The sequence below is a fragment of the Trichinella spiralis genome (assembly GCF_000181795.1).
Source record: "Trichinella spiralis strain ISS 195 chromosome Unknown Scfld4, whole genome shotgun sequence".
NCBI lineage: Eukaryota > Metazoa > Nematoda > Enoplea > Trichinellida > Trichinellidae > Trichinella > Trichinella spiralis.
The window spans coordinates 6121691-6143503 of NW_003526943.1; the positions used below are offsets into that span (position 1 = coordinate 6121691).

Sequence of the window (21813 nt, forward strand, 5' to 3'; positions counted from 1 at the left end):
GACAAAAGTTCAAACAAATAAAATTTTGGAATAATAAATATTTTCCATTATTAATGGTACGTCATTAGTATTGGAGGTACGTCATCCTAAATGGAATATTTGAACCAATGAAATGAAAAAATATTACAGCTAATCACAAGGGAAAGATTTGAATCAATGAGCAATTAGACAAGGAACACCAATAAAACAACGACTTGACGGCCCAATAAAATAGCGCGGTCAACGACAATTAATGTCTCAGTTACTCGTTGTTATTCGACTAAAAGGTAAAAATATGTAGCGTGAAAATGAATAAAAGGAAACAATAAAATTTTAAAACTATGAAATATTGTGCAAAGCTTTAGTTGTAAATTAAATATCATTACTAGTTTCATATCACAGATTATGTGAACAAACATCAGAATTTTTAATTTAAAAAAATAGCCTAATCTTCAATTGTTTGTATTACAGTTATACCAGCAATCTTTAAATTAGCCACTAATTTATGTAAAAATAATTAAAATATTAGTTAAATTTCTTTATAATGTTAATAAACTTAGAAAAATAAGAAATGAATTATGATATCAAAACAATGATTAGTTGCTTTACTTGCATTTTAAATACTGTAAATTAGAAATCAGTACTACAGTATGCTTTTTGCCTTTACCTTATTATTCGAATATTTATTTTTCGGTTATAAAACACAGTCTGCATGAAGTGTGATTTTAACGTTGTTTTTTATGTTTTATTTTGTAATTTTTTTCTTTTTAAAATTTATGTTTGGCGGTTTTTGCATTTTAAATTGTAATATGTTGCATCTTCTTTTAATTATCTTTTTAAAAGTATAGAAAGATGGAGTAGATTTTTGCATGTATTCCATGCTGACGGTTTTATTTTGAAAGAGTAATGATTTTTTAATTTTCAACAGTTTTTGCAATTAATTGTTTCTTTATTCATTTTGTGCAAAAGACATTTCGCTTATTTGCTTTTCTTTTATTCATTCTTATGATGTTATTTTTAATTCAGCAATTTTTAAATAAGCTTCAATGTCGTGGACACAAGGTTCCGGCAGTCGTGGTGGAAACTGGCAGCGCAATCAAGCTAACAATGCTGCCAATTTTTTTGCTCAACCGAGTGTAAATTCTCATCCTAACTTCCGACCAACACGTATTGGTACCTTTTCAGTAAGTCTTAAGCGTACAGATATTTTCCTTTTGATAAATTTTTGAAATAATTGTTTGACAGTCATTAAATGAAGGTGCATCTGGGAAAGGTCCGAAACCTCCGGAAAAGCCGATAATGCCGTACATGCGTTACAGTAGAAGGGTAATATAATTTTACTTTGCGTAATCATTGTTTTGCAATGTTTTCAATTAAAAAAGTCTTGTATTTTGTTGTTCATTATTTTTAATCTGCATTAAGTTATGTAATTAAGTAAATTATTTGTCATATATGAATTTGTTTTTTTAGCATTTTAAAGTATTTATTACCGTTTTTGATGAAATAACTTCTCTATTCTTGAACAATTACAGTGAAACTTCGATTACCCGTTACTCGATTATCCGAACACTTTTTTCGTCGAACAACCTGCATTTAACATTCTGTTGTTGGCTAATGTTTATGTCCAGTATGCCTACTACTAGAAAGAGAAAGGTTTTGACTTTAGAGCAAAAGCTAGAAGTGTGTAGACCAGTGGAGAGGGGTGATCGTTCAGGAAAATTGCTTAGACTTTTGGTGTGGGTCTGTACACAGTTTCAGACATTTATTGCAGTGGACGTCAGCTAACTGATTTGTGTTGCACATGGATACTTCGAGTAGCTGTTCTTCACGAAAATCGATGAAAAAAGCGTCAAATAGCGCGCTTGATTCAGCAGTATACATGTGGTTCCTACAGAAACGTGCACTTGATCAACCAATAAGTGGTCCCATTTTACAAGAGAAAGCTCTTGCTTTCAGTACTAAGCTAGATATTGATAATTTTGTAGCCAATTCAGGATGGCTAAGAAACCTTAAAAGTCGGCATGGCATACGCGAGTTTAAAATTCACGGTGAAAAGTTGTCTGCTGACAGTGATAGTGCCGCAAAATTCACAGGGCAAATAACGTCGCATAATAAGCAGAATGTCTACTTTTCCGCGTCTGATTGAGAATAACAGCTATAAACGCTTCAATTATGTACATACATTATGAAAAATTGAAAACGTCTGATTATCCGAAGGGCCCCCAAAACTCGAGTGTTCGGATAATCGGAGTTCCACTGTATGATATTTTTTGTATTTTATACATTAATCCTATATTTGTGTCTCATAAAACAGCACTGCGAAGAATAATTACACACTTTGCTTTCAGCATTTTTTAAAATCCCACATATTTTTTGTGAATTAATAATTTTGAATTGATGACAGTTTTGTTGCATCTTGATATTTTAATTATCGATATATTTAAAATGTTATTTTTCAAGTTTAAATCTTTATAAAAAAGGGTATATTGAATTTTTACTTGTATGTTTCATTTCATGATATGACGTTTGTGATGTTTGAATTTATGTCAGTAGAAAATATATAATATTTTCGTTATTTATTCACTTTTTCAGATGTGGGATAAAGTACGAGCTACAAATCCAGATTACAAATTTTGGGACATTGGTAAAATAATTGGTAGAAAATGGCGTGAACTTCCGGATGGAGAAAAGCAAATTTACTTTGATGAATACGAGCTTGAGAAGCAAGAATATGAAAAGCAGATGAAAGCGTACCACAATTCTGCTGCTTTTCAGAATTATTTAACTCAAAAAAATAAAGGTAATTTTTTTTATTTGTAAGTGAGAGTGATTTAATTGTTTCGATAATTGAACAAATTATAGAAAGAAACGAAGCATGGCGTTCAACGCAGGTAGAATCGAGTGTATATGTTCAACCTATTGATGAAGAAAGTGACGGTGCGTATCTGATCAGAAATGAATAAATGAGGAAAAAAAAGAATAATATTTTGACAAATATTTAGAAATTGACAGCAATTACCCTCGGTATTTTTCGGCAGAACGTTATGCGCGAAATCAACGGCTTCTTGGTGAAATCTTCAGCGCAGTGGCCGTGCCTAGTGCAAATTCTATTGTAACTAGTGAACGCCTTCATACTCTCCGCTCTCAAGTTTCATCACTTACACATCACCTTGTAAGGATTGAATTGTAGTGCAGTTGTAATTGGCATGTTGACTTTTGGTTTCAAGGAATCGTTGCGTCAAGAGCTGAAATTGCTCCAAGAAAATCACAAAAGGAAGAAGGAAAACTGGGAATCCGGCAGTGAATTATTTTCCAAAAAGTTGAAGTTGGTTAGTTGTTATTTATTAAGTATTTGCTTGTTGTCCAGGTTTTCTTCACGTTCAAGTTTAGTTAGATGAACAGCGTCCAGGGTTTAGTGAAGAAAAATATGCAGAATTGGTGAAAAATCAAAAAGAATATTTAATGACATCATATGAGCGTTACAAAAGCGAATGCACCAAGGAATGGAATGGAACTTCAGTACGAATAAAAGGCAAAAAACATTTTAAATTCCAAGTTTTAAGTTTTTTATTTAAAAAAGAATTTCTTTTTCTTTTATCAGATGAGGAAAGCTTGGATGCAAATGGTAAAGAAGAGGTGACGTTGGATAAAGAAAGCAGTTCGGCTGATAATGAACAGAAAGAGTCCAATTTAGAGCAGTTTGAAAATCAGAAATCGAATAACGACAATGATGGTGGCAATACTTGCAGTTCAGAGCAGTGTGATGATATGGCGGAAGAAACATGTGAAATTACTAAGGAAGACAGTGGTAAAATTTCACCTGAAGAATCTAGAAATGAAGACCAAACGACAGTAAAGGAAGAATTCCATCATGATGATGATGATGATGATCAAGTCCCAAGTGAAGTAAAAGTAGAAATTACTGGAGATTCAGATCAGACAGAACCAACAATTGAGACAAGCGAAATAACAGCTGAGAAAGATGTCGATTTAAAAGAAGAAGTTAAACATGACAATGATGATGAGGATGAAGATGTTGGTTATGATAATGATGGGGCTAGTAGAGCTGTGAATTTAAGTGAAAATAACACGAGCGTGGAAAATGCAGAAGAAACTACATCTGAAATAGTGCAATCAATCCCTTGTGAAATTGCTAAAACTGAAGAAGTATTAGAAACAGAAAAACCTGAAAATGAAGATTTCATTGAAACAGAACCGAAAACACCTGAAGAAGCAGCTGGTATTGAAGCAAATACGGATGAAGTTTCAGATGAGAAAGACCAGCAATAATAATCATTAGATATTTTCATTGATCAGAAAGATGGAAATTATAATTCATACATTATATATTTTGTTGAATTTCAGTACGGTTTTTAATGTATTCTAATATGTATATATGAAATGTATTTATACATTAATGTTTGTTTGATGTGTTTTTAACTGTTTGAATTTATCTTAATTATATTGTAAAATAAATTTTATTTCAAGGTGTGATGATTAATTAAAATTTATTTGTATTGTTTTCTTGCATTCGTATGATGATGGGTGCAGTCCTGACGCATCTGATTACTTTTAACAGTATTAACGCTTAATTTTTTGAGTTGATGTCAGTTATATATTATGATTTGTCAATGATTGAATAACCATTAATACAATTAAATAAGAACATTGAAAACTTTTTTAATTATATTAATTGTTTTTAAATTTAAATTTATTATTGCAGTACACCGGAATTGCGTCAACTGGCTACTGTTGTAAAATTATTTGAAATTGAAGTATCGTAAACTCAGTTTTTTATTTACTATAAACCGGATTTTTAATGCTTGAACTGAAATCGTTCACCTTCCAATTTGTTCAGATTTAATTTGCAAGTTCAAGTTAATGCCTATATTTTTCTGAAAAATATCACATTAGCCATGATTCTAAGTATTGAACTGTTTAATGTTAAACATTGAGGAAGATGTAAGTTGATGCTACCTGAAGCACTTATTGTCAGTAATTGATTAATTATCGAAACATTAATATTTGTAGTTAATGTAAGCATCACAGTTAAAATTAGGAAATTTTTTAATCATTTCATATTACTGTAGATTGTACAAGCAATGGTGAGTTCATTTTTTGACAAAACTCAAAGTTAACTTTAAATAAATTAGAAAAATAACATGCGAGTGAAAATTATACCAACAAATTGAAAATTAAGTTATAAATGATTTAAAATAATAAGCTGAATATTTGTACGTGAACATTAATAAATACAGTGTAACAATAGGCCTATTACAATTTTAGTGCATTTTTCACTGTGAAGTGAAAGCTGCTGTTTAAAACTGTTAATCTTAAAGTATTTTTTTTAGTTGTAACTTTTTATGTTGTTCTTAAGATGCTTTTTATTTGTTTAAAGTAATTTTTTAAAATGAAGTTTTCAGTTCGAAATTTGGTACAAAATTGATTAAAAAGGTTCGATTTGTTTTCTAGTAATGGCTGAATCGGACATAGATAAAATAAATGAACAGATCAAGAAGTTAGATGTAGTCGATGGTGGTACTTTTTCAATTGCTGGCAAAGGCTTGTTTTATGATGACGACGATAAGAGTAAAAGCTGCTTCACAGTGTTTTACGAATTTGCTTATTTATTTTCATTTTTTAGTTGATAACTTAGTAAAATCTTTGAAAGATGCATCTTTTGAAAAATTGAATTTATCTGGAAATTCTATTGGAATCAAAGCTGCGGCTGCAATTGGTGATGTTTTGAAATTGAACAGTTCGATAAAAGTAATTTATTGTTTCATGCAATTTTTTATTCGATAGTATTTTTTTGATTTTGTTGCTTATAATGGAAGAATTTTTTGGAAAGTTAAAATTGGGAGCATTGTTAACAGAGCAATTGTTTTCAGTTATCAGTACTTAAGGTGTATTTAAGGTATTGTTATTTCAAATATGAAGTTTACTCTGTTGACTTATCATATATATATATTATGTGATTAAATTTTTTTGATTAACATTAGATAAATACTTGTATTGATTGTAATATTAAAATTATTTTTCCCTCAGTTTTAGATGCAAAAATGTTAAAGATGTTTTTCATTGTATATCTAGCTGTTATATATGTGGAATTAAATGAATAATATGGTGAATAATTTTTTAATCGTTGTTCATCGAGATTCTTTGAATTTCTGTGTGGTATGGTTAAATTTTTAAGATCCTAGCGAACATTTTGTTGTATTGAGTAAAGTTAACCTTCATTGAGAACAGTTGGGTGATAAAATTTTGTGCAGTTTGAATCATTATTGATAAAATTGTATGTAAGGAAGGAAACGTAGTTTGTTTATATTGTTTTTAAAATCAATGAAACGTATGTATATATTAATTTCAAATGATTTTATTTTAATAAATTGTAAAGTCGAAGCAGAATTTCAATTATACATTTTGTGCAGTGTTCGGATGTCAAGTGTGTCTGTTGATTTTTTTTTGCAATTGCAAATAGAATTTTGAAGAAGAATATTTATATTTGATAAATTGCATTTAATTGGTAGACGAATTTTTAAGGAACTTCACTTGAGCGATTTGTTCACAAGAAGAACTTTGGATGAAATTCCTAACTGCTTGGTGAAATATATCCTAAAGTTGAGATGGTTGTACGTTTTTTTAAATTATTTTTCTTTTTCTTTAGAAGCATATATTTGATGCGATTGTCGAATCCGGAGCTAAAATTGAAATGTTAGATTTATCGGATAGCGCGTTCGGAAAAATTGGCGCTGATGAATTGGTGAGGTTTTTCAGCAGTCCTTCAGCTTGGTCGTTGCACACTTTGTTATTGCACAACAACGGACTCGGCATTGGCGGAGGACAAGTAAGATTTTGAACTTTATATATGCTATTTTTGGAATAAGATGTTCTGTTCACTTTTCGAGAATTTCTTTATTTCAATTTCTATCTTGATTCTATCTTGATATCGTCGATGTATAGAGTGTGAGATTTACATATATACATATATATATATATATATATATATATATATATATACATATGTATATGTTTGTAATTTTGGTTATTATTTTTTTGCAAATACAGGTTATTGCTAATGCTCTGAAAACTGCACATTACAACAGTAAGATGGCAAATGTGAAATTCAACTTGAAAACTGTTGTCATCGGTCGAAATCGTCTTGAAAATGCAGGCGCAATGGCTTTGGCGGATGCTTTTCAGGTATTTTTGACAAACAAGATTCACAACGTTTCGATATGTAAATGAAATGTTTTTTCCCACGCCAACAACAGACCATTGGAACACTGGAAGAAATAGTAATGCCGCAAAATGGCATCACAGGTCCGGGCATTACTGAATTATTGAAAGCATTCTCAAAAAATCCATCTTTGAAGAAGATCGATTTAAGTGACAATACATTTTCCAAAGACGCTGCATTTTCTTTGAAAGACGTATTTGATTTGATTTGATTGCATCGTTTAGTTGAATATTTACTTATTAATTAATTAATTAATTTTACAGATGCTGAAACAATTGAAACAGTTGGAATTTGTCAACTTTGACGATTGTCTGCTTCGTAATCATTGTGCTGAACATCTAGCCCAAGGTTTAGCATTGGCAAGCCCAAATTTGTCAGTATGTTGTTTCAAAATAATGTCTGCTTGTTGTAATTTTTATGTTGTTTGTTTGTTTTCCAACAATTCACACAGGAAATACATTTAAATGGATGTGAATTTGACACCAGTGCAGGAAGTCAAATATTGTTAAGCTTGAAAAGCAAAACATCACTCAGCAAAATCAACCTGAACTGTGAGTGGTTTTTTTTCTTTGTTCAGATGAATAATAATTATTTATAATTTGTAAAAATTATCAGACAATCAATTTGGTGAAAAAGGCGTCAAAGTTATTAAAAATATCGCGAGCGATTTGGGTTTGGCGGATTTTTTGGGTTCGCTCAGCGAAGACGACGGTAGCTATCAAAGCGGCAGTGGAGAAGAGGAGGAGGAGGAGGAGGAGGAGGACGACGACGACGACGACGACGACGACGAGGAGGACGAGGAAGAGATGTCGGAAGAGGAATTTGTCGTCGTTGAATCCAACTCTTTGAACATTTATTCTCCAGTAATAATATATATATTTTGTCAATTCTTCAATAATCACTGGATTTGATTTTTGTTGTATTCAAATTGTATTATTTTGCCAGGCTGAATTGATTGAAATGCTGCAAACCGAACCGAAATTGGAACATCTTCTTGCACTGCAAGACGAACATACGAAAGAAGAATTTTTGAAAATTTTGACAGTATTCCACTTTTATTAGTATATTAATTATTACTTTTTGTGCTAATCATTTTTGCTGATCTAGTTGAAGAAAGATAATATGGATTTTTGCGCGAAAACAATTATCGGCTTGAGCTCTGTTTTGACTCCAGATTGTTCAGAAGAAGATAAAAATCTGTGTTTGAGCATTTGGCGTAATAATTTTCATTTTTATTTGTTTACTTATTTATTTATTTATTTATTTATTTGATAATGTATATTTTTAGAATGGATTAGCGACACTTTAATTGATCAGGAAGAAGTAGAATTGTTCGTCAACTCATTGGTTCTGCACATCCATTTAATACGAGTATGATGTTTATTTTTCTTTTTCTTTTTGAATTTTGAATCTATTTGTAACAGCATTTTAATCTATGTATTATATATAGATTTAAAGAATTTATTACAACACAGTATTGTATTCATCCGTTTTACGTTTTACGATGAAAATATTTTTTGTTGTTTCACTTATCATTAGTTATTGTATTTGTAATCTCATAAAAGTTTATGTGTATTGTTTTATTTCTTAAATTATGTTGTAAAATGTTTTTAAGAAGTAGATAAATCATTGCTTGTTAAGTGAAAATGTTGAAATTAACATTTGGATGTTCAGGCACTGCCTGGAATGGAAAGTAAATTTCAACTTTATGGTATTTATGATATGCTGTTTTACGTGGCGAAAGAAAAGCTTTTTTCACCCATATTTTACGATGTGCTTAAATTTTTTATCAAACGGTATGAAATTTTTTCTTTTGAATCTATTTTTGAAAAAAAACTGTATTTTTTTAAGGAAATGTCCAAGAGTAGAGGATATAGATTCGAAAAAATTGCTCGACGTTGTTGAATCTCTGAGCAGCAGAACTTGACTTTACTTGAAATAATTGAAATATTAATCTATTTATTTATTTATTTATTGCTATCATATGAACATTTTATTCATGAATAACCAACTGCTGATCAAATATTTTGTAAATCAATGTATCACTGTGTTGGTTGTGGGCGTCGTCTTCTACTTTATGGATTGAAATGTATTAGGTGGGAAAATAAAGTGCTATATTTTGCTTGGAATTGAAATTCAATTTAGTAATTTTGTTTGTAATATAAACATAACATAACATAACATAGCAATTTTTACTTTTAGTTAAAATGAAAAAAATGCGTGCATTGAATTTGCATATTCTTTCATCGAATGATCAGTTTTTAATGCCGTGATGTTTTTTGTCGTTGAAATGCATTTGTTTTAGCTGCTGACGTGTTGCTTGTGGTTGAGGAAATCTTTTAGCCCGACGGCTTCTGTACATTATGGTCTTTACTTTTTTGTATGATGGAAACAGGCCAGCCATTTTCTGATCGGCAGATGCACGGCTGGCTTCCTCGTCGTATATCTGCGGAATGGGCTTCATTTCTTCCGCTGCGCGACGTTTCAGATTATTATTCTTTTCCATTTTGTATAAGATGGAATTGTCTGGGGTACAATCCTCCGCATGAGGAGCAGATGCCAACACAGCGTTTGCATCCAAGTTGGTGTGTATTGAACCCTTGCATCCTTTCTTTACCTAGATGAAAACAGAGAATGCTGATTCATAAAAATAGCATATTCATGAAATGGCTTATTTACCCGTCGACAAACCCATTGCTTATCCTCAACGTTTTTGTGTTTCAGTTGGTATACTCTGCCTTGATGTACTAAATTATAATTACCTCGTTCATTTAAAACCAACTGCAAACCGTCAGCCATGAAACAGCGAAGAAGGATCAGAACAAAATGAAGCAATCAAGTAAACAGAAAAGTGATAAAATGAAAATCTTTCTCACTTTCGAGAATCAGCTTTGAACTGACAGTTGGGAGCCAACTGTCCATTCACTTTTGATTGATGACTGTTTCCAGATGACCGTTTCAGTCAACAAATCGCTAAGTGAAAGCAACTGGCATTTTGCAATTCAAAGCATAATAGCAGAATTTTCTTCATGTTGCAATTTTGCGTATAATTTACACTATTATTGCAGTTGCTAGTCAAGCCTGAATAATTTCCTTTGCGTCAAGCTATCTTTAATCTTTTTAACCGACCTTACTATATGCACTATTCAGCATTTGAAGAATTTTTTCTAAATTTTAATTTCTATTCTTCTTATTATCTTAAATCAGGGCTGTCCAAAGCATGGTTCGCCAGTCGATCTGATTTCACACTTGAAAAAGATAAAATAATTTGCATCGAATGCATATTAGATATTTTAATTCTGTCACTCGATATTTCTAATTTTATTTTGTGCATTCATATCATTATATATGCAGGTGTTTTTCAAATATTAGATATGTCAACAACAAATTAACATGTTTTTAAAGCAATTTTTCGGCAGTTTTGGAAAAAATTCCGCAACTTGTATGTTTTATTTTTGCAAACGCATTTTGTCTGCTGTTTCAATAAAAACTTTTCTAAGCACCACGACTTAATTTTCCTACGAAATTTTAGTATGCTTGCTAAACCTACCCAACTAGCAGTTGTACTCTCCAAGTAATTAAATATATATATTTTTTTATGCTACATTTATTTCTCGAACAAATCTTTTTTTACTTATGCTGTTTTCATTTCATCAAAAGTTGGACAGCAAATTTCAAATGTTTGTTTAATTTGTGATAAAATTATAAAATTTATGATATGATGTTCATAAATTTATGAAAAAATAAATAAATGTTTGTTTAAACTTCTTGCTTATAATGACTTCTTATAAGTCAGGCATTTCAAGAAATGTTTTTTTATTTTGAAGAATAGTAAAATTATATGAATTTCAACATTTTTTAAGAATATTTTAGTGTTTTCTTATTTTATGTTTCTCAAAAGTTTGAAAAATTTATTAGTTGATCAATGCTAAATTCAATTGTGATTAATGGGATCCACATTCACGTTCATTTTCAAAATGGATAGAAAAGCGAATAAACAAAGCAGTTGTTATAATACTGGACAATATGTTACTTTTGATTAGAAAATTTATTGCATATAATTTTTCAGTTTTACTTTCCTGAAACAGAGCAAAGCAAAGTTTAAGGCAAAACAAGTTTATTATGCTTGACCAATAGAATGTAGCCAAATGATGAAATATACGCAGCATTGTAAAGGGAAGAAAACTTTGTTTTTAAGCTTATAATTGCAAAATACAAGCTAGCTTTTACTTTGAGACAATGAAACAGTCATGAATTAAAATTGAATGAACAGTGGCTTGCAACTTTTAGTACAGCTATTAACTGAAAGTGAAACTGGAAGATGATATGCAATACATTGTTTAACGAAAAGTAAATAAAATATTGTCTCGTATCTCAACAATAGCTTGACTTCACTTCATGTCACTGTTTCATGTTCATGACTATCGACAAGAATTTGCATTCAACATTAAGATACCAACGAAAATTATAATACAGTAAACAAGTAAATGCTTATTAAGTTAATAACTGCAACTATGAAAGTAAACATTAATTTCTTCAAGGAACAAATTATTGTATAAAATGTATGATTATTAGGAATTATTATTCAGTTTTTTAATATAGGATTCAAAATGCATCCTCAATGAAAAATTAAATAGACTAGACGTTTATTTGCATTTCTGTTATTGTGATTTTTGTTTGTGTGTTATGGAAAACCTGTGAATAAGCGCACTTGTAATTTTGTAGCTGTAAACTATCAGGAAACAATTTCACTGGAATTCAACAAAAGCAAGCAAGCTATTTCTTTTTAATTTTATAACTGTTTTTAAATGAACCGCTTTACTCAAGAATCTTAAAAAGAACAACTAATAATAACCCCTTTTTATTTTTTGTGCTTGAATTTGTTCATATTTCTGTAACCTATTACCATGACTCACAATGTGTATTAAGTTTTCATTGCATGGAAATTATAATTTAATATAGGGTAAGTTTGTCAACTGAGACATCAATTTTACCGACAAACATAAAGTAGCAAAACAACATTGCACTTCCATACAAAGCCAGATGAACAGCTATTTTTGTTCCCCAGTGTGGATTTTTCATTTCAACAGAAAAAGTCACTTTACTCAAATCGTGCTGTTACTTAAAGTTATAGTAACTCTACTTTCATTCCTTAAAACTAAATATATACACATGTATGGATATTTTTCCTATTCATATATAAATGCAATATTTTATTGAATTGTGATGAAATTTCAATAAATAAGTACAATTAAAAACTATATAATTTTAAAAAAATGCATCTATTAGAAAGCTTTAAATTTATTCAGAAAACTTATCATTGATAAGAAACCAATATTTGACAAATAGAATGTATAAAAGCGACAACCAACGAAATTGAGTTGCAAAAAGGGAGGCGGAGTTTGTTGGGGAAGCAGTTCTACCCTTGATGAAACGATTTCTTATGATTCATGTTCTCAGTGTTCTATTATGCATGGTTGGAATAAATTAATTTTTTCAAGCAAGGTTATTTGAATGTTTCCAAATCGAAAAGAAGCAAAATATCATCATTTACATTGTAGTGTCGGTGAATTTGTTAAAGACCGAAGCGGATTGTGCTGTCTGAAGATTTTCTGTCTTACAACAGAACGTTTCTTTGGCAGTGGCTTTCAATTCTTTGCTTTTGTATATTCGAAGCGTGGGATACAGTGCATTGCTGAGTATTGCCGGAAGCCACGCATAACTGAGTGCACCGCCTAGGAGTGGTTTGAAATAAATAAGGAAGCTGGCAATTTGTGGAATGGTCAAAGAGAAGAATGTCAAAGTGACCAAAATGCTGGTGTGCTTCAGCACCGTCGCCCTTCGACGTGCCTGTACCATTTTGACTTGTTCGCTTAAAATTTTCCTATTGCGTCCCAAATCGGCCACAGTAATGATCAACAAAGAAACGTTGAAACAGCTTATAATGAAAGAATAAATGTAATAAGAAATGAAATATTTCGGTCCCATTACATCACTGACAAAACAGCAAGCCGAGATGACATTGTCTGCCCTGCTGAAAATAATTCCCATAAATAGAACCATTTGAGCAATTCCAATGGCATAAACTATTATTATGAAACGATTCACATTTTTGTTGTGAATTTTGAAATGTGAAAATTTGCAACACACTGTCATAAAGCAGTCCACACTGGAAAGGGCAGCTATACATGATATCAGTTGATCAGCCAGTGGATAAATGATCAACTGCGGTTGAAGGAGCAGACATTGCGGAGGTGAGGTGAAATTCATCAACGTACAGTTCACTATTAACCTTCTTCCAAATGTCGCAATGTAAGCAAGCGATAGCAAAACAACGGCTGAAGCATAAGCTGAAATATTATAGATATTTATTTTTAATTTTTTAAAACAAAGAACAGTAATTAAATTGAACTTACAATCTGAAAAGAATTTAAAATTTTATCTATCGATTTCTAAATAATGCAGTAGAAATTTTGCATTGCAAACTATCATCAACTATTTATATTAATAAAGGAAATACAAAACAAAAAAAATTTAATAATGCAATAATTTATAAAAAAAAAGAATACGAAAGCTAATTACGTTCTTGCAACTGTTGCAATTAGGAAAACAATTATTTTTTACGAATAAATTTCCCACACAATGCTTAAGATAATGGAAAATTACAATTTAAATATAGCAGTATAATTAAAAGCAATTCGAATAATGACAGTCATTTGAAAAAATTCGACAATTTGAAACAGGAATTTAAAATGGATAAATTCGCAGGCTTTCATTTATGCAAGCTCTGCTTTATTTAACTGATTGAAGTTAAGCATTAATTTAATTGATCGCACAAATTAAAACTGATGTTCACCGTTTAAAGTCAAGTGAATACAAAGTGTACAGAGGATATCGAATAATTGCTCTAAATAGTAAATGTTAAAGTCAATTCATTTTCCATTCAAATGGTTCGATTATTAACCGAATCCAAATTGCGTAAAATTACAAAGTACAATTAACTGTGTACAAAAAGAAAATTATATTCCATTTGAAAAATTTCATGCGCCAATAAAATTAACTTAATCGATATATTCATAAATTTTATGCTTCCAGTTACAAGTTAAATATATTACACAACAATTGAACAGAACCGTTTAATATATTATTCAAACAGATATGTAAATGTTTATCAAATGTGTGTCTCAAACGGATGAGTGAGTTTTTATCAAAAATATCAAGAAATGCAGTATCAATTAACTTATCATATCATAATTTTAAATCATATGAAATACAGTATGACTATTCAGACGTTACACACAGGGAAAATTTTAAATATTGCTTCAACTTCAAACTGTATGTAGAAGAACAGCGCCTTTTATCAACATTTTAATTGGCGTTTTGCAATATCGAATCTTAAGCATATTTTACTTAAATAATAGAATTTACTTGAAAAACGGTAAAATTTGTTGTAATACTTCAACGAATTTTTTACTTGCCCCTTACTAGTAGTTTAACTTTTGGATAGATTGACAATGACAGTTGTTAAAATTAACCGAAACATTAATTTTGTTCAAAGTCTTACCAAAAGAAATTTTTTCCAACTTATTTGGTCTTTTTCTCTTCAATATGAGATACATCAACGTTAAATTGGAAACAGTGGCAATGAATGAAAAGCATGCTAATATAATGATGAACGGTGAAACGCTTGTGGAATTTCCTGAAGATGACGAAAGTTCTGATTTATTTGCCGTAGTGTTAAGCATCAGAGCTGGCAAAAGAAAATAAATTTCTATTCAACACTTTTACGCAGCAGAGATGCGGAGAGCAATGAGGCAAATATGTTTGGTCTGAAAAAATAAAGTGCATCAATAAATATGATAATTTAAATTTGAAACAGTCAAGAAAAGTTAATTGTACATTTTCACCGCTAGAAGAATTTCTTTGTTTTGAAAATTTATTCAACCAGTAATTAATTAATTGAACAACGGGCAAGCGTTAATGACCAGCGCTGACAGCAGTTTCATGAATACTTGATCAAAGCTTTGTGATCTGAAAGCACTTGCGTAACGAACAGGACAAATAAAAAAGAATAAGTTTGCAGATTTACTGTTTACTTCTCCTGCAATAAGTAATTTCAGAATCAATAAATTTACTAAGTGAACAATTTATTTCCTTCTATATCTTATTCAAAGCAAAGACTTACAACAATTATTTTTTTTAATTAATAATTTTGAATTTCACAACTGCGTGGCAGTTTTTCAAAATTTCACTTTTATCGTTTAAAAGCACTTATTACAAATTATGCAAATTTTCTCATACTTATTTATTTGTATAAAAATTACAATTAATAAATTTATTTCATGATATTCCAATGTCTCCATAATATATCTGGTAAATAAAATACGCTCAATTATTTTCTTAATCATTATCATTCACTTCAATAATTTTTGTTTCATACTTTTAGAAACTTCCAAAAAATTTAAAACATTACACCATATTATAATTTAAAGTGACAGCAATTCAGAAGAGTAGCAGAGATCGTGATCTGTTTATGTATGATTGCATCTATTCTTCGGTTTATATATTTATTTTAAAAGCTTTATTTTATATGAATGTAATATTAAATAATTACTGCTTTATTTAAGTTTTTTGGTCCTAATTTGGTGCAGTAAAATTCATAAGCAGTAAAAGAAGAAATTTTATTTATTAGGAAATTTTAATGTAATTTACTTTTTAATTATTAACTCTTTGATCAGGGGCATTGATTTTCCAATTTATACGGGGGGGCGGATGTAGCATCCAGAAGATTTATTTGGGATCCAGGGGATAGACATAGTGAGAGTTGCGTAAAATTTTTCCCAATGCGGGGGAGGGGGAAGGAGGCGGCCGCCCAAGTCGCGCCCTCCCTTTATCAACGCTATTGCCTCTGATAGATTCTTGGGGTAGAATCTACTTCAGGATGCTTTGTATGTGCAGCATTCCGTCATTTTTCATTTTTATGATTTGAAGCTTTGTGATACCTCTTTTGACACATTATATCATGTTTTGAAAAAATCCCTTTGGTGTTTCAGGACTTTTGTTAAGTCTGTAGAACATCGTAAAGTTCAAATGTACGTTTTTGGATTCTTCGGATGAAATCCACACCACACCGGAAGAACACGTGTGAAAACCCTCAACAATGTTGAATCTGTATGAAATTTGTTTCAATAGATACTACTACTGTGTCAATATTATGCGTTTGAATCAAAAAATAATTTCAATAATTTTTAAGCTTTTCCGTGTTCAAAATTGCAATGAAATTCGCGTTGAAAATCGTTAATTTTTGATTTTTTTATTTTCCAGACTAATTTTTATAATATTTTCCAAACAAATGATTGCTTGCAGTTTAGTACGCTATTATACATTTCTTAAAACAAAAATGGGGTTTTTAGCTATTTTTTGGCTTCAGACGAGCACCTTTTAGTGAGACTTCTATGGGTTTTTACATACACATATGAACTGATGTTGAAGAAGAAAGCTATACTTCACATTGCTTTTTTTGGTCATCGTACCCGAAGTTCAGTATGAATCATTAAAATTTGTTTTGGTTCAATATGTTGAACTGCATCTCTTATCTGGACCTCTATCCGGAAAGTCGCACCGTTAAAAGCTTCTCCTGATCGAATGTGGCAAATCTTTTGTGGACATTTGTGGACGTACTGCCAGCCCGTTACATGCGCTTCCTTACACAGTAAGAAAAGCCACTGAATCTGTGGGAGCAGCGATGACAGCAAAGCGGCCAGCTGCAATGAACGATCAAAAAGCCATCCCAAAAAGGTGCAGCTTTTGCGACAGTATAAAGATCAAAGAGTCGGCATCTGGTGCAGCAAATGTAGAACCCCAAGTTGCAATGATCACTTTTACCTCTTTTGTGAAAATTGCTTTGATCAGCCTGGCATGTCCAAACAAACCTGGATCGGCAGATTTACAACGTCAATTTTGTTGAATTTTTCGGCAAGTAAGGAATTGAAATTTAGCGTCATGCAGTGAAAACTATCATTTGTTTGGGAAATATTACAAAAATTAGTCTGACAGGTGAAAAAAATCAAAAATAATTTTTCAACCTTAATTTTGTTGCATTTTTAGCCGTGGAAAGGCTTAAAAATTATTAAAATTAATCATTTTTTGATTAAAATATATAAACAGACTTAGTACTATCTACTGAATCAACTTTTATAAGCAGTCACATGTTTTGCACTTTTTTTCTGATGTAGGGTGAATTCCACCTGAAAAATCCAAAAACGTACATAGCGCCAACAATCCATCAGAGGCTTACTGTAATAATAATATAAAGTAATTAAAATTGCACACTTGCAATTTCAATTATTATTGTTCTTTATAAGAATAAAGACATATATAACATTTGTTCCATTTATTAGGATAACAGCACTTGAGAATGGGCAGAGAATGTATTGCGCAGAAACAATTGTCATAAATAACTAAAAGTAAAACAGTTAGAAATTTCAAAATGTTATATTTCTATCTATAATTTTAATATCATTAATGTTGAAGTAGATTATTTATTTTTACACTATTGCTAAATCAAGCTGTTATAATAAAGTAAAAAATATATCAGATTTAAATGCAACAAGTGAATTTATTAATATTTAATAGATTTTCCTGTTTAATGCGGCATTTAACAATTAATATGTATATGTGTATATTTGTGCATATATATTAAACTTTAAAAGCATTTTACTTTTTATTTTATTTAATATTTTATTGATCTGAGAGAAGCAATTTATATATGTTTGGCAACTGTTTATAACTATCAGTTGCATTCTAATTTTGCTTCATCAAAAACAATCGGTAAGTTACATTCAACGTTTAATAAATTTAAAAATTGATTTAAAAGGTAACGTTTCGTGTATTTTGTTACAAATTAGATGCGATAATTTATTTCATTGTCAATTAGAGCTTCATCATCATCAACGTCATTATTTAGAAAATAGCAATAAACAATGAAAATAAGCCTTACTTCTTTGCTTAAACGGATTATTAAATGGAATGAAATTATAGCATGCAGAAGTAACTTTTTAACTTTTTTGAGGTATGAACTTATTAAAAGTATAAATTGTGTAATGTCCTAGGCGTGGTTATTTCTTTTAACTTAGTCCTCTGCATGCTTTTCGTGTCTGACTGCCCACGCTGGCTGTGACAAGTGCTTCCTAGCCATGGTAATAATAAGAATTTTGTTAAGCTTTATTATGCAATGCAAACTTTACCTCCTCCTTCATAGTTCTAAGTGAACGGTAGTATTGGCCTTCACTCTGCCGTTACTTCTATTTTACATTTCATCTGCATCTCCCGCTGCTTGTTTTGCTTCTTTTTGTACTTTCTGTTTGTAATTTTGATGCATTGATTCAACACATTTGGTGTGCCATATGATTTCCGCCCTTTTTGTCTTCGATCCATTGCCTATACACTCATAAACCATCTCTTATTTTATAATCAGAACTTGTAACAGCTATATGACATTGCACACTTGAAATAAGAATAACACTGCTAATGCATAGTCAAACTGCAGCTAATATTGGTGAGAAAGTTCATAACAATCATTTCAAAATGAAGTCATTGTTAATCATTCTAGTGGATAATAATTTCATACACACATGTAATATTGAATCTATTTAATTTAATTTAATTTAATTTAATTTAATTTAATTACAGAATATTATTTTCCCTATCACAACTTGCACTTCTGTGCACAAATATAAAAGATGGCTACTTGCTTGCGTGGTCAGAAGCTTTACTCTACTTTTTGAATAACTAATCATCATTTAAGAAGCATTTCTTTTAAAATCAAAATTAATTTAAATAATTTAATGAATAATATTTTGTTTTTTAATTTATATATTAATAAATGTATTAATAATATTCAATATTAAATTAATTAAATTAACAATTATTTCATAATTTTAAAATTCCACTTGCCTTAATTTTGAAATTCTCTATTAGTTGTTTCTATATCCTGATTCTTTTTACTGATTAAAATAAAAGTATTGTATACTGAGAACTTACTTAGAACTAACATTTAGAACTACTTACTTTTTCAGTTTTCTTACTGAACGACATTTACTCATATAAATGAATTTCTTAGATGCACTAATAAAGTTTTCCATGTTGAATGTTATTTTGCATTTACTCACCGTTTTTAATCTAAATGAATTTCATTATTTTGTGGTAAAAAATATTATGCGTTTCATTTAATTGCAATACTTGTTTGACGTGATTAACAATATTCTGCTCACAGTTTCAATACGTTTATGAAGCATTTAGCTAATATATATGTATTTCTCACTTATCAATAAAGTCATCACCGATGGGCAGTAGCAACTGTTGACAATATTAAGCTGCGCTTCGATTCAGCAAGGAATATATATTGTTCATTTCTTCAAGCACATCACTCTGGGGTATAGTAATGATGAATTTACTTTATAATATTTTTATTTCTAACAGAACACTTTAGTATTCAGAATTCAGTAACACTTTAATTATTATAGATTTTTCTTCTGAAAAGTACATTTTATTTAAACAATCCTTATCGCTGATAACTTTGTTAAATATTACCTAAATTCTGGTGCATAATTTGTCACATCTCATTACATTTTTACATTTGCTGTATATCATTTTATCAATTTCTGCATTGTATTTATGTTTATGTTGCAGTAAGAATAATTGAATTTCATTTGATATATAAACTCGTAGCGTGTGGGGTGGAATTTTCTTATTGATTCGACTCATAGTTAATTGCATACATACTAATATTAAATACCCAAACAAACATTTCAGATAGAAATTTGTGATTATGAAGTACCCGCATCAAACAGCACTAATTTTTAAATTTAAATAATTAATTTGTGATTTTTTAAAGTGCATTTTGATTATTTTCTACAATCATCAGGATGTACCAGCAGTATAATTGGACAGTTGCCAGAAACAAATACCGTATTTGCAGTTTTACAAATAGAGCGCTGCATGGTACCAAGATCACGTATATTGAAGTAATTGTAGTAAAGTTATTCTGCACTTGCAATTACAGACAATCAGGTCCGTAGATTTTGACTTAGTCCTCACACCAATTCAACATTCGGTAAAATTGCCCGTATCATTGATCAATCGATTTCTATTGTAGACAGATCAAAGTCGGTATTAGCCTTATCCAAATAAGGGGTGGTTTTACTCGGTCCCGCTTTTCTCTCATTGGTCTTTGCCCACGCTGTTTTATTAGACCGTCAAATCTTTGTTGTATTGGTTTTCATTTTATTTGGCCGTGAAGTCTTTGTCGTATTGGTTTTTTTTGTCTAATTGCTCAGTGAAATCTTTGTTGTATTGGTTTTTTTTGTCTAATTGCTCATTGATTCAAACTCTTCAGTTGTGATTAAGATTTGACGGTCCAATAAAATAGCGTGGGTAATGACCAATGAGAGAAAAGCGGGACCGAGTAGTACCAAACCTCCAAATAATTATGGCTATCAAGTAAAACGATGAGCAAATAGACACACACACCTTGAGTGCAACTAAACGCTGAACAACGATAGGAGCTCAGCTGTCATTGTAATCGTCACAAACAATAAACATAATAAGAATGCTGGTGTTTTCCTCAAGTTTACATATATAAGAAAAATCTTGGCATCACGCCAATATCAAATGGGTAGTGAAAGTAACCGTTCACATAATGGTAATTCTATCGTTTGGTATGCTTGCTGTTCAATCTTGCAAATAATAAACTTTTGACCTCGTTTTGGGTAGCTAAACTAACCAACTGAATCGAAGAAATGTACAAAAAAACAATTTGGTTGCCAAACGCTAACGTAGGCATATTTTCGTGCAGTATCTGGTTTCAGCTATTGGTTCGGTGTCCATATCCTGAGTTTCCTACAGTCCAAGTGCGCTCGGTTTCACATGATTGACACTTGATTTCGAAAACGGACTCAAATCTGAAATTAACTTTTAATCGCATAGTTTGAGAATTAAAGCATCAAAACAACATCACTATTTTTCGAATATCAACATCCACGGTAACACACAAAAGATGATCTTCAAGTTTGAATTGAAAATTCACTGTACAATCATTTTGCCAAAAAAAACGTGAAAATGCATATTTCTCTTTTTTATTCTGCTTCAATCACTTCAAAATATATTCGGCATAATACGTTCTCTTAATGTGAAAGGCGATCACTGTTGTGTAAAATGCAAATAGTTCAGGAGACCAATATTAGAGCGAGCTTTCAAATTTTTTACAATTTCTAAACAAAATTATTCTAAAATAGCTTTTTATTGTAAATGAAAACATGTTTTAAGATTTAAAGTTTTCTAAGTTTTCTTCGGAAGTGGTCATATTACATCTGAGAATTCCTCTTATAATGTTAACGATGCAAAATGATGCTGACCCCCTGATTCATTGTCATTGGCAGGGTTTTATTGCTTTGCAATAGGTCTCTGTTGGACAGAGCCGCCTGTGTGCATCTATTTCTGATTTCATCAGATCTATTGACAAATAGTACCCCTGAAGGAAGGCATAGTCACTTTTCCCACCGCAGCTAATACCCAGTAAAGTAACAACCAGTACA

General features: G+C 30.7%; 6 protein-coding genes across 6 annotated transcripts; 3 read left to right on the forward strand and 3 right to left on the reverse strand.

The window, feature by feature from the left end:
• Positions 1-1760: 1760 nt before the first annotated feature.
• On the reverse strand, positions 1761-4289 carry Tsp_01525 (conserved hypothetical protein). Its single transcript, XM_003377269.1, has 8 exons — positions 4166-4289; positions 3723-3808; positions 3142-3224; positions 2999-3074; positions 2680-2764; positions 2162-2235; positions 1988-2134; positions 1761-1928 (listed from the first exon to the last, which is right to left on the reverse strand). Exons 1-8 carry the CDS (start codon positions 4287-4289, stop codon positions 1761-1763), a joined length of 843 nt encoding a protein of 280 aa, XP_003377317.1.
• An 86-nt stretch (positions 4290-4375) lies between these two features.
• Tsp_01524 (putative leucine Rich repeat-containing domain protein) lies at positions 4376-8281 on the forward strand. Its single transcript, XM_003377270.1, has 12 exons — positions 4376-4398; positions 4703-4733; positions 5070-5112; positions 5452-5568; positions 5624-5748; positions 6377-6424; positions 6647-6826; positions 7048-7182; positions 7254-7412; positions 7483-7567; positions 7835-8082; positions 8165-8281. Exons 1-12 carry the CDS (start codon positions 4376-4378, stop codon positions 8279-8281), a joined length of 1311 nt encoding a protein of 436 aa, XP_003377318.1.
• A 60-nt stretch (positions 8282-8341) lies between these two features.
• Positions 8342-9146, forward strand: Tsp_01523 (hypothetical protein). The gene is made up of 4 exons (XM_003377271.1): positions 8342-8435; positions 8508-8590; positions 8894-9015; positions 9071-9146. The coding sequence occupies exons 1-4, from the start codon at positions 8342-8344 to the stop codon at positions 9144-9146; spliced, it is 375 nt and encodes a 124-aa protein (XP_003377319.1).
• Positions 9147-9473: 327 nt separating this feature from the next.
• On the reverse strand, positions 9474-10141 carry Tsp_01522 (conserved hypothetical protein). The gene is made up of 3 exons (XM_003377272.1): positions 10096-10141; positions 9899-9966; positions 9474-9836 (listed from the first exon to the last, which is right to left on the reverse strand). Exons 1-3 carry the CDS (start codon positions 10139-10141, stop codon positions 9474-9476), a joined length of 477 nt encoding a protein of 158 aa, XP_003377320.1.
• A 2628-nt stretch (positions 10142-12769) lies between these two features.
• On the reverse strand, positions 12770-14964 carry Tsp_01521 (hypothetical protein). Its single transcript, XM_003377273.1, has 2 exons — positions 14784-14964; positions 12770-13569 (listed from the first exon to the last, which is right to left on the reverse strand). The coding sequence occupies exons 1-2, from the start codon at positions 14962-14964 to the stop codon at positions 12770-12772; spliced, it is 981 nt and encodes a 326-aa protein (XP_003377321.1).
• Positions 14965-16794: 1830 nt separating this feature from the next.
• On the forward strand, positions 16795-17186 carry Tsp_01520 (conserved hypothetical protein; the record flags this gene model as incomplete). The annotated part of the gene is made up of 2 exons (XM_003377274.1): positions 16795-16842; positions 17024-17186. Coding segments are annotated over exons 1-2 (211 nt in total), but the record flags the coding sequence as incomplete, so codon positions are not given.
• Positions 17187-21813: the final 4627 nt, after the last annotated feature.